This window comes from Oncorhynchus gorbuscha, linkage group LG25 (genome assembly GCF_021184085.1).
Source record: "Oncorhynchus gorbuscha isolate QuinsamMale2020 ecotype Even-year linkage group LG25, OgorEven_v1.0, whole genome shotgun sequence".
NCBI classification, from domain to species: Eukaryota; Metazoa; Chordata; class Actinopteri; order Salmoniformes; family Salmonidae; genus Oncorhynchus; species Oncorhynchus gorbuscha.
In genome coordinates this window covers 11,155,293-11,171,912 of record NC_060197.1, presented here as the reverse complement: position 1 = coordinate 11,171,912, position 16,620 = coordinate 11,155,293, and the positions used below count along the sequence as shown (strand labels likewise).

Here is a 16,620-nt window from a genome sequence, read left to right as displayed (position 1 = left end):
TGGTCTGAGTTGACCCTGATACAGCCCAGAGCCCCGGACCTTCAGAACAGCATGCACACACACACACACACACACACACACACACACACACACACACACACACACACACACACACACACACACACACACACACACACACACACACACACACACACACACACACACACACACACACACACACACACACACACACACACAGATAGTCCATAGGTACAAAAGCCTGGACAGCAATTCCTGGAGTTGTTAGTTGGTAGTGAACTTGATTCATTCAATAGAAAATTGGGTGCTGCCATAGAGTTACATTAGAAGTGCCCATCCAAGAAGGCTCAAGGTCATTGGCCTCAGATAAAATGACGTCAAATCACGTTATATCTACCGTAGCATTGATTGGACTCATCATGTCAACATCCTACTTTCAGAATCTTAGCTATGAATCAAGTTGACAATCTACTGGCAAATCCTTTTCAATCCTTGTCAAATGGAGATAAATAACAAAGGTAAATTATAGATAAAATGGATCGTTGATCATCGGCCACTGGACATAAACATTACACAACAAGTTGGAAATCGCACATTTTTAACAATGAGTGGTTTGGAAGGAATCCGTGGCTAACTGCAAGAACTGCAAAGCAATCACTGGCCTGATATTCAGTGGATTGGGTGCGTGGTCCAAGTCTGGGTTTAAGGGTCTCTCTTTCAAGCATAAAAGGATAAACATTCAACATTGGCCATGCTGTCAATCCACCATGGCTTCTGCTGCGCTCAAAACAACTGGAAACTTGGGCCTCTATCTAGAGTTCCGACCTGAAGATCACTGACGTCATGATTCAACCTTGTTTTTTCCAGAGTCCCCAGTTGTCTTGAAAGCACCATAAATCCAAAGATGCCAGACATTGATGACAAAAATTTGTCATGAAAGACCGCCGCACCATCTGGGCACAAGTGGGCCACCAAGTGGGCACAACAAGGTGAGTCCAAAATGATGTCTTGTATGCTGCTGCATAAATTATGTAATATGCCAGGGAGATGTGTATACTGTAGCTAAGTAATAAACTCAGCAAAAAAAGAAATGTCCTCTCACTGTCAACTGTGTTCATTTTCAGCAAACTTAACATGTGTAAATATTTGTATGAACATATCAAGATTAAACAACTGAGACATGAACTGAACAAGTTCCACAGACATGTGACTAACAGAAATTGAATAATGTGTTCCTGAACAAAGGGGGGATCAAAATCAAACGTAACGGTCAGTATCTGGTGTGGCCACCAGCTGCGTTAAGTACTGTAGTGCATCTCATCCTCATGGACTGCACCAGATTTGAGAGTTCTTGCTGTGAGATGTTACCCCACTCTTCCACCAAGGCACCTGCAAGTTCCCGGACATTTCTGGGGGGAATGGCCCTAGCCCTCACCCTCTTATCCAGCAGGTCCCAGACGTGCTTAATGGGATTGAGATCTGGGTTCTGGGTTCTTGAGATCTGGGTTCTTCGCTGGCCATGGCAGAACACTGACATTCCTGTCTTGCAGGAAATCACACACAGAACGAGCAGTATGGCTGGTGGCATTTTCATGCTGGAGGGTCATGTCAGGATGAGCCTGCAGGAAGGGTACCACATGAGGGAGGAGGATGTCTTCCCTATAATGCACAGCATTGAGATTGCCTGCAATGACACCAAGCTCAGTCAGATGATGCTGTGACACACTGCCCCAGACCATGACGGACCCTCCACCTCCAAATCGATCCCGCTCCAGAGTACAGGCCTCGGTGTAACGCTCATTCCTTCGATGATAAACACAAACCCAGTCATCACCCCTGGTGAGACAAAACCGTGACTCGTCAGTGAAGAGCACTTTTTGCCAGTCCTGTTTGGTCCAGCGATGGTGGGTTTGTGCCCATAGGCCACATTGTTGCCGATGATGTCTGGTGAGGACCTGCCTTACAACAAGCCTACAAGCACTCAGTCCAGCCTCTCTCAGCTTTTTGTGGACAGTCTGAGCATTGATGGAGGAATTGTGCATTCCTGGTGTAACTCATGCAGTTATTGTTGCCATCCTGTACCTGTCCCGCAGGTGTGATGTTCGGATGTACAGATCCTGTGCAGGTGTTGTTACAGGATGATCGGCTGTCCATCCCTTCTCCCTGTAGCTCTGTCTTAGGCGTCTCACAGTACTGACTTTGTAATTTATTGCCCCGGCCACATCTGCAGTCCTCATGCCTCCTTGCAGCATGCCTAAGGCAAGTTCACGCAGATGAGCAGGAACCCTGGGCTTCTTTCTGTTGATGTTTTTCAGTCAGTAGAAAGGCCTCTTTAGTGTCCTACGTTTTCATAACTGTGACCTTAATTGCTTACCATCTATAAGCTTTTAGTGTCTTAACGATTGTTCCCCAGGTGCATGTTAATTAATTGTTTATGGTTCATTGAACAAGCATGGGAAACAGTGTTTAAACCCTTTACAATGAAAATCTGTGACGTTATTTGGATATTTATGAATTACCTGTGAAAGACAGGGTCCTGACAAAGAGACGTTTCTTTTTTGCTGAGTTTACTAAGTGTACGTTGTGTAGTAAGCTGTTAGTAGCCCATGTGCCTAACTCTAATAATTTGCTCCCTTTTCCCCTCATAACTTAGCCTACTGTTCTGACTTGCTGGTGCACATTTAGTCTATAGCCTGTTCTAGATAAATGTCATAATCGAATATTGTAAGAGCTTTCATTGTCTGCTTATATGTTCCCTTTATTTACCCTACGGTTCTGACTTGGTGTACAGGGAGAATACTGTAAGAACGGCCCATGTTCTGAATTCTGTCACTGTACAATTCAAAAGTGCTGAACAAATAGTTATATTGACTACATCAGTCCTAGTTCGCTCTTTAATGTCTTTATCAAAATCAAGGGTTGCCTCTTATCTGCTCGTAGTCTCCTTCTACAATAGTTTGTACATCTCAATTATCAGTAGCAACCAATTTTTTAAAGCAAGTCAGCCATATCAGCTATGTTTATTTAAAAGGCAGTAAATTATGCTGAATTAACTTTTTCGCTGCCAGACAGGTCTCTGCTGATAGCCAGGTGTAGTGGTGGTAAGGTGTTGCGACTGGTGGGGGTGGGGTGGGGTTGGGGGGGTATTTTGCCCCACCAAGATGTACATGCTAAAATCACCATTGCCAATAGAATGTCATCTTTTGGACAATGGGGGAAAGTAGATTGACATCGTCTAGTGCTTTTGCTGTTCGTTACTCATCTTATTGGCTGACGAAAAGTAAATGTGGACACTTCTAACATTTTCAATATGCGCCTCGGAATTTGATAAGAAGGACGCTGCATCCCCAATATGTCGGTCTTCACTTGTAGCCTACTTTGGTGCTGCGATGCCTGTGAGAAGGATCCGTTCACGGGCATTGACTAATAAGAATTTAGATATCTGAGAGAGCACGTGAGTGAGAGGTGCTTCGGAGTAGGCTACGGTGATTGGCAGCCGGGAGAAGGGAATTATAATTATTATATTCAGCCCAAGGGCACAACGGCCAAATTGGTCGCAAGGGATACATTTTCTTAGAGGGCATTACTGCCTAACAAGGGGGCATCGACAGCCATGGCCGCCGATGCCATCAGAGAATTTGAGCCCTGACACACAAGCACGCACAGTCTGCTGGGAGACTGAAAAGGCCCTCAGAGAAAACAACAACAGTAACTGTAAATGCCAATCTCAATCTCTCTGTTTGGGTTGGCTTGAGTAAACAGGAAATGATTGGCTCCCTCTAATCTGATGCATTCGAGCCAATAAGAGACTAACACAATTAGGGCTCATCAAATTAAAGATCTCGACTCTTTCTTCCAGGAACCCTACCCTTTCATTCCAGTACACTCCAGTTTTTAGGCCCTGATGTAGATCAGACAAATCCATTATATGGGAGACAAGGATGAAATCTCCTGTCACACACGTAGCATACCTTGGCAATGACACAGGCAGTGTCCCAATACTGTTAAATGGCTCAATGCCTTGTCTCCTCCACAAGAAAAGGCCACCCCTGCTAATGACACAGGCATTTCCCAATACTCTTAAACATTCCCCATTCCTTGTCTCCTCTTTCCATCATAAATACGCACACGTGCAAGGACTGAATATGATGCTTTTATGGGACACTTTTAGGACACAGTCCTAAAGACATTTACCAGGCCCATGCTATTCAGTTTCTGGGCTGGTAAAGTCATTAAGGGTGTTGCTGTTTACCTAACGACTTGCTGGGTTCTTTGATCAGGATGACCAGAGCCCCAGTGTGGTCTACAGGCTGACCTGTCAATCATCACACTGATGGGGTGAGTGACAGCTGGGCGTTCTGACACACAAAGCCTGACCCCTGCGACCTGGCGATACTTTCCTCTTGATAGTAAACCCCAGAAGACACACACACACACACAGGGACATAACACACATACTTAGAGGCACATGCACACATAACTGTCTGCACACATACCTGTCTGCACACACACACAAACACATAAGTAATCCTTGGGACTAGTCTTACTAGTGGAGCCGTGATTTATGACCCTGAATGACAAGGGTAGTTTAAACATCTGGTCTCCTATAAGTGTCCCTCTCTATCGCTCTCTCCCCCTCTGCCTTCCAGCTGAACTAGCCACATGGTATTTCTATGCTGAGCTCCAAGGATTTTCCAGTAGTGTCCTTCACTGGGTCACTGGAATACCATTATCATTTTCCTACTCCATACACACTCACACAGCCTGGGCCAGACAGAGGGAGAGAATACAGAAAAAGTCATAAAATAAGACAAGAAGGAAATCTTGCCTTATTCATCTGTCTTTTTCTGCAATCCATCAATCTTATTTTGTCTGACTGGGATGGGTGTGTACAGTCAAAGGCGGTGTGGGGAGAAGGGGAGTGGGGGGGGTAGTGAGCCCTAAAAAGGACAGTAAAGGACAGTAAACCCATCAGGGGTGCAGACCAAGCTCTGTAGCTGCTAACCCTTTAACCTCTTCCCACCCACCTGCCTGGCCAGAGCAGCAGGCCTCTCTCACACACACACACCTCTGTTAACCCTGCTCTAATGCCTGTGTCTGTACGTCATGAGTGACTGGAATACGGCTGTGCGCGTGTGGGTATGCACGCAAGTCACTTGCCTGAGGACAAATAGCTAGTGAATGAAGCCATTGTGTGTATACTTCCTTTCTCCTCACTTGACGAGGTGAAGCACATGTACATGGAATAAGTGAATAATGGATTGTTTGTGTATGTGTGCAGGAACAGACTGTACCGTACAATATACTATTTATCTATCAGCTTCTACCTCTCTGGGACCCTTTCTACCCATTCCTTGCCTCTCATCACTCTCCATGCTCCCTCCCTCCCTCCCTCTCTGCTTCCCTCTACCCATCCTTCCGTCTTAACTGTAAAACCTGCTCACCTCTCTTTATCTTACCCTAATCTCTCCATCCTGCATCTCTTGATCCTTCTTCTCCTCTTTCCTCCTTCTCCTCCGACCTTTCTTCCACCTTCCCTCCCACCACTCTCGCTCACTGCTATCTTTTCTCAGTGCTAGCCGATGCTGTTGAAAAACGTTTCCCTTCAGCCTCCCTCCCTTACCTCCATCCCTCCCTCACCTCCATCCATCCCTCCCTCCCTCCCTCCCTCCATCTCACCGTTGTCGTGTCTCAGGGCGGTGTTGGTCTCGGCGTATCGGGACAGGCTGACCTCGTAGCCTCGCTGCTCCAGGATCCGCTGGAACAGCTGGACCTCTGTATCCGCGGCTACGTGCTGACCCGTCAACACGATGGCCCGCGTGACCCGCCCGGCCCGGTTCTGATTGGACCCCTTGACCTGAGGAAGAGGGGGGAGAGAGGGATGTTCAATATCGACATATAGAGAGGTCACTCCAACAACCAACAGCATTGCTGTATATTTATATGTAATACAAACAAAGACCGTACAGACAGTACATGATGCCAAAAGTGACCATTTCCTGGCAGTTCATATGGAACTATTTCTCATTTTAATCCTATTTGTATTTACATTTTATCACACCTTTATTTAACTAGGCAAGTCAGTTAAGAACAAATTCTTATTTACAATGACGGCCTACCTCGGCTAAACCCTAACGACGCTGGGCCAATTGTGTGCCACCCTATGGGACTCCCAATCACGGCCGGTTGTGATACAGACTGGAATCGAACCAGGGTCTGTAGTGACGCCTCTAGCACGGAGATGCAGTGCCTTAGACGCTGCGCCACTCGGGATCCAGAATGTATTACCGGCACTTAAACAATGCCCCCATAAACGATTTAAAAGGGCATCAAAACAGTGAACAGAACAACCCTATAGCACTGGGGAGTAGAGCCTGAGCCAAACAAGCTTAAACCCTTAGCGAGTGAGAGAGAAACCAGTTGTGAATGATTGGGCTGACAGAGACATATGAAAGCTATGTAGCTGCTCAGCTCGCTCTGTTTACACAACTCTGGGCTGGATAAGCTGGATAAGGATAGAAGCAGGATCAAACTGTGATGGCTGGGGCAGGGGTGAAGGTAGGGAGGGGAGGGGAGATGGAGGGTAGGAGAGAGAGAGAAAAAGTTAATCTCCTTTGGTAAGGAGAGGGAGGGTAGTTTTTTACTATATAATTTCTGAAGTAGAGGGACTTTTCTTTCAGAACTGTTCACCCCTCCCTCTCCGTTGCCTGCTCATTCATTTGTCTCTCTATCAGTCTCTCTCTCTCTTATCCCTTTCTCCTTTTCCTTTGAATCTCGCTCTCCATTCGTCTCCCCCTCTCTCTCTCTCTTACCCTTCTCCCTTTAAATCACTCTCTCCAGTCTCTCCATACCATTCCTCTCCAGTCTCTCTATATTCTCTCTGTCGTTCCTCTCGTTCTCCCGAGGCCTATGGTGGCGTGGCCTGTAAACGTTTCCATCTGGGAGCTGCAGGCCACATCAGGGGGAACGTCACAAGACCCCCATAACTACAACGAGTTGCTCTACCCTCCCATCCCCCTCCAACCAGCTCCACAGAATCCTTTCCACCCTCTAATACACCCACAGCCCCGTTCTCTCTCCACCTTCCAATACTTACACTCCACCTTTCCATCCTCTCTTCTCCCAGATACTAATCTCAAACATGGCAAATATTCCACAGTGCTCATCCTGCTGCCTCCCTGCCTGCCAATCCGCCGTGGCCCAGTTCAAACACAAACATAATTATTTCATTAGGAGATTCCCCAAATTGGGATCCTAGGCCTAGAACTCTTTTTGTGTTCTTTCATTTTTCTTCCTCTCCCTCGTTCCCTTTCTCCCTGAGTAATAACAAATACACTCCATCACCCCTTCCTCCTCCTCTCTTCTTCCTCCAGCAAGGAAGGAGCGAGTTTACAGTTGGCCCATAACACAGAGTGAAATATTAGAATAATATTACTTTAATAAGCGGGGAATCGAATCAAGGTGTTTATACAACAGAGGCAATCCTCTGAACAGCGCACCTTCAATATAATCCGTAGCCGAGAGGGACTCATATTAAACACACTCATAAACAGTTTATTTGGCAGACTGAGGGAGAACCACTGCTGGGGAAATTATGTTTGTATTGATTAAACTGTTTTGGTATACACAGCACACAGCCGCGAGCTCAGGTTTACCGAGGAAATTGCTTCCACTTTTTCATTTGGTAACTGATTTGATGAGCAAAGAAGTTTGTATCAATACTGCATAATGTGTTGTGTTGTGTGTTGTGTTGTGAATACAGCCAATTTATGATGTATTCGTGTTAAGTTTACCAATGGTTAACAAACTATTTACTAATGGTTTATAATGAGTTTACAAGCAGCCCTTAAAATTAAGAGTTCTCCGTGTTTTCTAAAATGACCTCATCTGCCAGTGCTGACATCACCAACGAGAAAAAAAATACGGACCCCGCTCCCCGTCCCCATGACGACCCTGTGATGGACAGTGGAGCCCCTCTAGCTGTCAGAGGGGCAGTAGCATTGAGTATACAGTATCTGGTATGTGCTCTGCTGATACTGAATCCCAGTATCCCACATTTAGTCGTATATTAATAGACCTGCTATCGTTAACAGTCCTGGCTGACTGGGCCCGACCTATGATTCTTCCCAACAGGTCACGCTCTCTGGTCCTTCCACCCCGTGGCAACCCTCTGGCCATAGCTGCGGGAAGTAGGGGTGCTGAGGGTGCTGCAGCACCCCCTGAAAAATCAGAAATTAAAAATTGTGGCACCAAAATGTACAGCAACCCCTCCCTGAAACTACTTCTACTTCTAATGTCCCTGACACTCCCCTGGCAACCGCTCTGATGCTAGCAGACATATGGTTACGGTAAACATCTTCACCTTAACCCGTCGTTCCAGTCCAGATGATGAAGACCCATACACACAGTACGTGAACATAATACCTAACCAATTGTGACACTAAACCACAAGACGTCAACATCATCCCCCAAATACAGTACTCAATACAGTTTACTTGCTTGAATATGACGTACAGCCAAGTTATGCCCCACATTCTCTGCCACCACTGCTGAAATATGAACGCAACAGAGTGATGTGATGTCACAGCAGTGTTTTTGGATGGTCACATGTGAAGTGGGTGGTGCTCTGCTCTGGGTTGGTTTCCAGACACAGTTCTCTACAGTTTCTACAACGCACCATTTCTAAGCAAAACAGGACAGATGTATCACTTTAACCCCAACCTTCTACCACAATAGTAACTACACTGACACTGTTAGTAAATATGGGGAAAGACAGCTTTCAATGGACTGAGAGTACTACAATATTCATGAGTGAATCACATGATCTCAGCAGCCCATACAAATCAAAGTGTTTCCATACGACAGTGAAAAGTCAACCCACATAAATCTCCCCTGGGTTCACTTCATATCACATCCAGTGTGTGATTGTTAGCCCTCTGAGGTGGGTCTGTTAACTGTGCTCTGTATTGACCATATGTCCCTCCATCCGTGGAGAGACGGAGGAATGCAGAGGGTTAATGGGCCTTGCACTCGTTTAGAAGGAAAATACATGTGCGAAGGTTTAGCTGTCTGGGGACAGGGAGGGGAGAGATAGGGAGAGAGGAAGAGAGGGAGAGGTTGCGAATTAGGGGACAGGAGGGTGAGCCAAAAGGAGAAAGGCCTGTTTGTGTGAGACTGTTGGGGAGTCTAGAGAGGCCAGGGCTGGCTGTATAAGCCCTGGTTCTGGCCCTGTCTATGTGTTAGTATTCATCTGGCTCTGTAGGGCCTGTTTGGTCATGCACTACCATGCTGCTTCTCTCCTTGGTTACTGGTGAAGGATCTGCCATGGAGGCTTTTCTTCTGTGCTCTACTTCTCTCTTTTATTCTCACAGTCATTCTCTCCCTGCCTCCATTTCTCATCCCTCACGCTTTTCTTCCTCCACTCCCTCTGACCCCCTCAAAATATCCATCTGAGCCCTTCATCGCCCCATCTTTCTGGCTCTCTTTCCCACTCTCTCCTTCCATCCCTAACCTTCTTTCTCGGTGACAGGATGTGGCTTAGTCTTACCACTGGCTCCATGGGTAGAGTTCAGTGTGTCTGAGAGGCCCATGGTTATAAATACTCCCATCTCAGCCATGCACACAGAGACAGACAGAGAAACAGATATACAGCCCACTGGCAATGTATTGACACCCATTCCATGACTCATGTCACCCAGTCACATTCCAAGGCCAAACACCCATATTGAGGGGGTCTGCAAAACGCATATCGCCCTATCCCATATAAGTCGCATTCAGTACATCGAGTAAGACATCTTGTTCTAAGTTGAGAACAGTCAAAACAAATCAGAAAGTCATCATTCAATCACAACAAATGTGCATTTTACATACGCAAATATGTAGTTAAACATAACAGAAAGCTAATGCACACATCAGACAGGTGGGGCGAGCTGTCTAAAATCATCTCCAGACTTCCAAGTATTTGTCTCCATCCTTCCTCAGTACAGTTAATATGGTGCAGGTGTCTCCATCCTTCCTCAGTACAGTTAATATGGTGCAGGTGTCTCCATCCTTCCTCAGTACAGTTAATATGGTGCAGGTGTCTCCATCCTTCCTCAGTACAGTTAATATGGTGCAGGTGTCTCCATCCTTCCTCAGTACAGTTAATATGGTGCAGGTGTCTCCATCCTTCCTCAGTACAGTTAATATGGTGCAGGTGTCTCCATCCTTCCTCAGTACAGTTAATATGGTGCAGGTGTCTCCATCCTTCCTCAGTACAGTTAATATGGTGCAGGTGTCTCCATCCTTCCTCAGTACAGTTAATATGGTGCAGGTGTCTCCATCCTTCCTCAGTACAGTTAATATGGTGCAGGTGTCTCCATCCTTCCTCAGTACAGTTAATATGGTGCAGGTGTCTCCATCCTTCCTCAGTACAGTTAATATGGTGCAGGTGTCTCCATCCTTCCTCAGTACAGTTAATATGGTGCAGGTGTCTCCATCCTTCCTCAGTACAGTTAATATGGTGCAGGTGTCTCCATCCTTCCTCAGTACAGTAATAGGGTGCAGGTGTCTCCTAGTCTTCTATCAGTATCATCAACTGAAGAGTTTCCTTCATATGCTACCACTTCTATTGCTGCTAGCAGTTCATTCAATTTCAATTACTCATTATTTAGAAAAGGATACCAAGTAGAGGACTAATTGTTTATTTCACCTTTATTTAACCAGGTAGGCTAGTTCTCATTTGCAACTGCGACCTGGCCAAGATAATGCGTAGCAATTCGACACATACAACAACACAGAGTTACACATGTAATAAACAAAACATACAGTCAATAATAAAGTAGAACAAAATAAAACAAAGTCTATATACAGTGAGTGCAAATGAGGTAAGTTCAGGAAATAAATAGGCCATGGTGGCGAAGTAATTACAATATAGCAATTAAACACTGGAATGGTAGATCGGCAGAAGATTTATTTTTTATTTATTTTATTTCAACCTTTATTTAACCAGGTAGGCTATTTGAGAACAAGTTCTCATTTGCAACTGCGACCTGGCCAAAATAAAGCATAGCAGTGTGAACAGACAACACAGAGTTACACATGGAGTAAACAGTTAACAAGTCAATAACACAGTAGAAAAAAAATGGGCAGTCTATATACAATGTGTGCAAAAGGCATGAGGAGGTAGGCGAATAATACAATTTTGCAGATTAACACTGGAGTGATAAATGATCAGATGGTCATGTACAGGTAGAGATATTGGTGTGCAAAAGAGCAGAAAAGTAAATAAATAAAAGACAGTATAAAAACAGTATGGGAATGAGGTAGGTGAAAATGGGTGGGCTATTTACCAATAGACTATGTACAGCTGCAGCGATCGGTTAGCTGCTCGGATAGCTGATGTTTGAAGTTGGTGAGGGAGATAAAAGTCTCCAACTTCAGCGATTTTTGTAGTTCGTTCCAGTCACAGGCAGCAGAGTACTGGGACGAAAGGCGGCCAAATGAGGTGTTGGCTTTAGGGATGATCAGTGAGATACACCTGCTGGAGCGCGTGCTACGGATGGGTGTTGCCATCGTGACCAGTGAACTGAGATAAGGCGGAGCTTTACCTAGCATGGACTTGTAGATGACCTGGAGCCAGTGGGTCTGGCAACGAATATGTAGTGAGGGCCAGCCGACTAGAGCATACAAGTCGCAGTGGTGGGTGGTATAAGGTGCTTTAGTGACAAAACGGATGGCACTGTGATAGACTGCATCCAGTTTGCTGAGTAGAGTGTTGGAAGCCATTTTGTAGATGACATCGCCGAAGTCGAGGATCGGTAGGATAGTCAGTTTTACTAGGGTAAGCTTGGCGGTGTGAGTGAAGGAGGCTTTGTTGCGGAATAGAAAGCCGACTCTTGATTTGATTTTCGATTGGAGATGTTTGATATGAATCTGGAAGGAGAGTTTGCAGTCTAGCCAGACACCTAGGTACTTATAGATGTCCACATATTCAAGGTCGGAACCATCCAGGGTGGTGATGCTAGTCGGGCATGCGGGTGCAGGCAGCGATCGGTTGAAAAGCATGCATTTGGTTTTACTCGCGTTTAAGAGCAGTTGGAGGCCACGGAAGGAGTGCTGTATGGCATTGAAGCTCGTTTGGAGGTTAGATAGCACAGTGTCCAATGACGGGCCGAAAGTATATAGAATGGTGTCGTCTGCGTAGAGGTGGATCAGGGAATCGCCCGCAGCAAGAGCAACATCATTGATATATACAGAGAAAAGAGTCGGCCCGAGAATTGAACCCTGTGGCACCCCCATAGAGACTGCCAGAGGACCGGACAGCATGCCCTCCGATTTGACACACTGAACTCTGTCTGCAAAGTAATTGGTGAACCAGGCAAGGCAGTCATCCGAAAAACCGAGGCTATTGAGTCTGCCGATAAGAATATGGTGATTGACAGAGTCGAAAGCCTTGGCGAGGTCGATGAAGACGGCTGCACAGTACTGTCTTTTATCGATGGCGGTTATGATATCGTTTAGAACCTTGAGTGTAGCTGAGGTGCACCCGTGACCGGCTCGGAAACCAGATTGCACAGCGGAGAAGGTACGGTGGGATTCGAGATGGTCAGTGACCTGTTTGTTGACTTGGCTTTCGAAGACCTTAGAAGATGAATGTGCAGGTAGAGATACTGGGGTGCAAAGAAGCAAAATAAATAAATAAATAAATACCAGTATGGGGATGAGGTAGGTAGATAGATGGGCTGTTTACAGATAGGCTAAGTACAGGTGCAGTGATCTGTAATATGCTCTGACAGCTGGTGCTTAAAGCTAGTGAGGGAGATGTGAGTCTCCAGCTTCAGAAATTTTTGCAATTCGTTCCAATCATGGGCAGCAGAGAACTGGAAGGAAAGATGACCAAAGGATGAATTGGCTTTGGGGGTGACCAGTGAGATATACCTGGGTGCTGCTATGGTGACCAGTGAGCTGAGATAAGGCGGGGCTTTACCTAGCAGAGACTTGAAGATAACCTGTAGCCAGTGGGTTTGGTGATGAGTGTGAAGCGAGGGCCAACCAACGAGAGTGTACAGGTCGCAATGGTGGGTAGTGTATGGGGCTTTGGAGACAAAACGGATGGCACTGTGATAGACTGCATCCAGTTTGTTGAGTAGAATGTTGGAGGCTATTTTATAGATGACATCACCGAAGTCGAGGATTGGTAGGATGGTCAGTTTTACAAGGGTATGTTTGGCAGCATGAGTGAAGGATGCTTTGTTGCGATATAGGAAGCCAATTCTAGATTTAATTTTGTATTGGAGATGCTTAATGTGAGTCTGGAAGGAGAGTTTACAGTCTAACCAGACACCCAGGTATTTGTAGTTGTCCACGTATTCTAAGTCAGAGCCGTCCAGAGTAGTGATGCTGGACGGGCGAGCAGGTGTGGGCAACGATCGATTGAAAAGCATGCATTTAGTTTTACTTGCGTTTAAGAGCAGTTGGAGGCCACGGAAGGAGAGTTGTATGGCATTGAAGCTCGTCTGGAGGTTAGTTAACACAGTGTCCATGGGGGGGCCAGAAGTATACAGAATGGTGCCGTCTGCATAGAGGTGGATCAGAGAATCACCAGCAGCAAGAGCAACATCATTGATGTATACAGAAAAGAGAGTCGGCCCGAGAATTGAACCCTGTGGCATACCCATAGAGACTGTCAGAGGTCCAGACAACAGGCCCTCCGATTTGACACAATGACACAGAGAAGTTGTTGGTAAACCAAGCAGGGCAATCATTTGAAAAACCAAGGATGTCGAGTGTGCCAATAAGAATGTTGTGATTGACAGAGTCGAAAGCCTTGGCCAGGTCGATGAATACGGCTGCACAGTAATGTCTCTTATCGAAATTAACAGTATTGGGACCCAGCCATTAGAGTACACCAGGGGAGGCTCCTCAGAGGAGGAAGGACCATCCTCCTCAGTGAATTTCATAAAATGTTTAATTGTTAAACACTTAAAGTTATTTTAGTTAAAACTATATTAAATATAATCATGTTACCAAATAATGTATTAAAACACTATTTAGCAATATAGGTCTACAGTAGCCTCAACAGCACTCATTAGGGTAGCACCACAGTGTAGCCGGAGGACAGCTAGCTTCTGTCCTCCTCTTGGTACATTAACTTCAATACAAAACCTTGGAGGCTCATGGTTCTCACCCCCTTCTATAGACTTACACAATAATTGTGACAACAACTTCCGGAGGACGTCCTACAACCTATCAGAGCTGTTGCAACATGAACTGACATGTTGTCCACCCAATCAAAGGGTCAGATAATTAATCTAGTACTGAAAGCATAAGCTACCGCTAGCGAGCCATGCAGTTTCTAAAATGTGGTGAGTCGTTGACTCAAAGAGAGAGAAAGACAATCGTTGAACAGTTTTGAACAAATTAATTTCCTCCAAAATGAAGGAGAAGCAAGAGAGAAATAGAGAGATTGTCATTTTAAAAAAAAACTTTAAGTTTCACTTACTTTGTTAGCAAATGCAGCTAGCTAGTTTAGCCAACACAAACACCTTGTTCAAATAGGGGGATGCTATGTTACTTAGCTGGTTATGACTATTCAACACAACACTGGAACTCTTCCAAGTCAACATAAGCTTTTGGTTTTACTAATTTATTGCCATCGGGGCCTGCCGGTGTAAGTGCTAAACTGTTTACTGACTGTACACTGGAACGTTACTGCATGATTGTAGCAGGTTTATTAACACGTTAGTTATATTAGCTATGTTGACTATGAAGTTAATATGGTGACAACGATGTAGGTTGTGTTTAGACGTTATGATTTGGAAAGTTTTTCTCGCCTGGTCACATACAGCTGATGTGTTGTGCATTGAAGTCCACAAGCGAAGGGACAAGGTGAGAGGAAGTGAGTGCATAGATGTGAGAAGGAAAACAACATGGCTGCTATGAATGATCAGGGGTGTATTCATTTCCCGCCGATTCTGTTGAAAAGACATTTCTTAAACGGAAGCAAATGAAACCAAATGGGGATAACATACCTGCATTTTTCCAATAGAAACTCTCATTTGCAACTGTTGGAGTAATGGTTACACACTATATCAGCTGGATGCAGGCAAGAGCGTGCAAGGCGGTATTGAATGTGTCACTGTCTGTAAACCTACGATGTAAACTTTCATTAATAGGCTCCCTTATGATGTGTATAGGAAAATGTTAGTATCATGTAGTAGCCTAAACCTATTGCTGTTACATTGAACTAGGTGAATGGAATATGAATGCAAGTCATCCCAATATGTTGTAATAGAAATAAGGCCATGCTCATGAATAAAAATGTGTCCATCCTCATCTTAAACAGCACTGACCACCACTGGAGTACACACATGGGCAGATCTACCATCCCAGCACCTAACTGACTCCCTGACCCTACCATCCCAGCACCCTAACTGACTCCCTGACCCTACCATCCCAGCACCCTAACTGACTCCCTGACCCTACCTCCAGAGCACCCTAATTGACTCCCTGACCCTACCTCCCCAGCACCCTAACTGTCTCCCTGACCCTATCCAAGATCTTCTCCCCAGCACCCCAATTGACTCCCTGACCCTACCTCCAGAGCACCCTAACTGACTCCCTGACCCTACCTCCAGAGCACCCTAACTGACTCCCTGACCCTACCTCCAGAGCACCCTAACTGACTCCCTGACCCTACCTCCAGAGCACCCTAACTGACTCCCTGACCCTACCTCCAGAGCACCCTAACTGACTCCCTGACCCTACCTCCAGAGCACCCTAACTGACTCCCTGACCCTACCTCCAGAGCACCCTAACTGACTCCCTGACCCTACCTCCAGAGCACCCTAACTGACTCCTGCCTCAGCGTCAAAGCAACAAACAAGCTTCCAGATCTATGTGAACACCATGAAACATGCTCCACACATATGCGGTGAGTTTGAACGCCGCTTTGATGGGATTACCAGCGGCATTGAATCACAGCGTGTATGTGTGTGCGAGTGAGGCTGTGTTCCATGCTTTTCTGATCCATGGTCCAGTCTCCTGCCTCCTGCCCTGGGACTGAATGGGTTTGTCAGGGTCTGGAAGAGACTCAAAGGGGATAAAGAGCTGGAGGATGACATTCCGTAACTCTGTTCTAACACTTCCTACTGCCGGAGCCCTCATGCCGCTAGCACCTGGGAAAGCCTGGAACAGCCATACACAGGTGCTAACTGCATACACACGCACATGGACACACACTCACACATGCATTGCAAACCTTTACACAAACACCCTTGCTAAAACACCCCCTCCCTAACAACTCTCCAGCAATTCCAATCACCATCCCGCCCCAGAAAGATATAATACTGAACACCCCATACACACAGTGTGAAGCTACTCATTATGACATGCTACAGAGGGTATCCGGCACAAACAGCCCCCCCCCCCCCCCCAGTCACACTCAATGTCAACCGTGAAAGACTCCTTTGAGTATATCATGAAAGGAGACATAAGGGCAATGTGATGGCTCAGACTTCAAACTTCTCATTCACAATAAGTCCAACATTCAGAACTTTTAGAGTTGGGTTTCTAGAACACAGAGTTGCACTCAACAGCTAAACTGAGGCAGTGTGTTTGTGGTAGATAACAAATTCGGCTGTGACAGCTCGCTTTCTTCCT

At 45.8% G+C, this 16,620-nt stretch overlaps 1 protein-coding gene across 1 annotated transcript in view; it reads right to left on the bottom strand.

Annotated features, from left to right (window-relative positions):
- Positions 1 to 16,620, bottom strand: part of LOC124014093 (cadherin-like and PC-esterase domain-containing protein 1) — an 83,282-nt gene that overhangs the window by 64,111 nt on the left and 2,551 nt on the right. Inside the window, exon 2 of the mRNA XM_046328799.1 lies at positions 5,659 to 5,836. Coding sequence (XP_046184755.1) covers positions 5,659 to 5,836 — 178 coding nt within the window. The remainder of the gene's footprint in view (positions 1 to 5,658; positions 5,837 to 16,620) is intronic.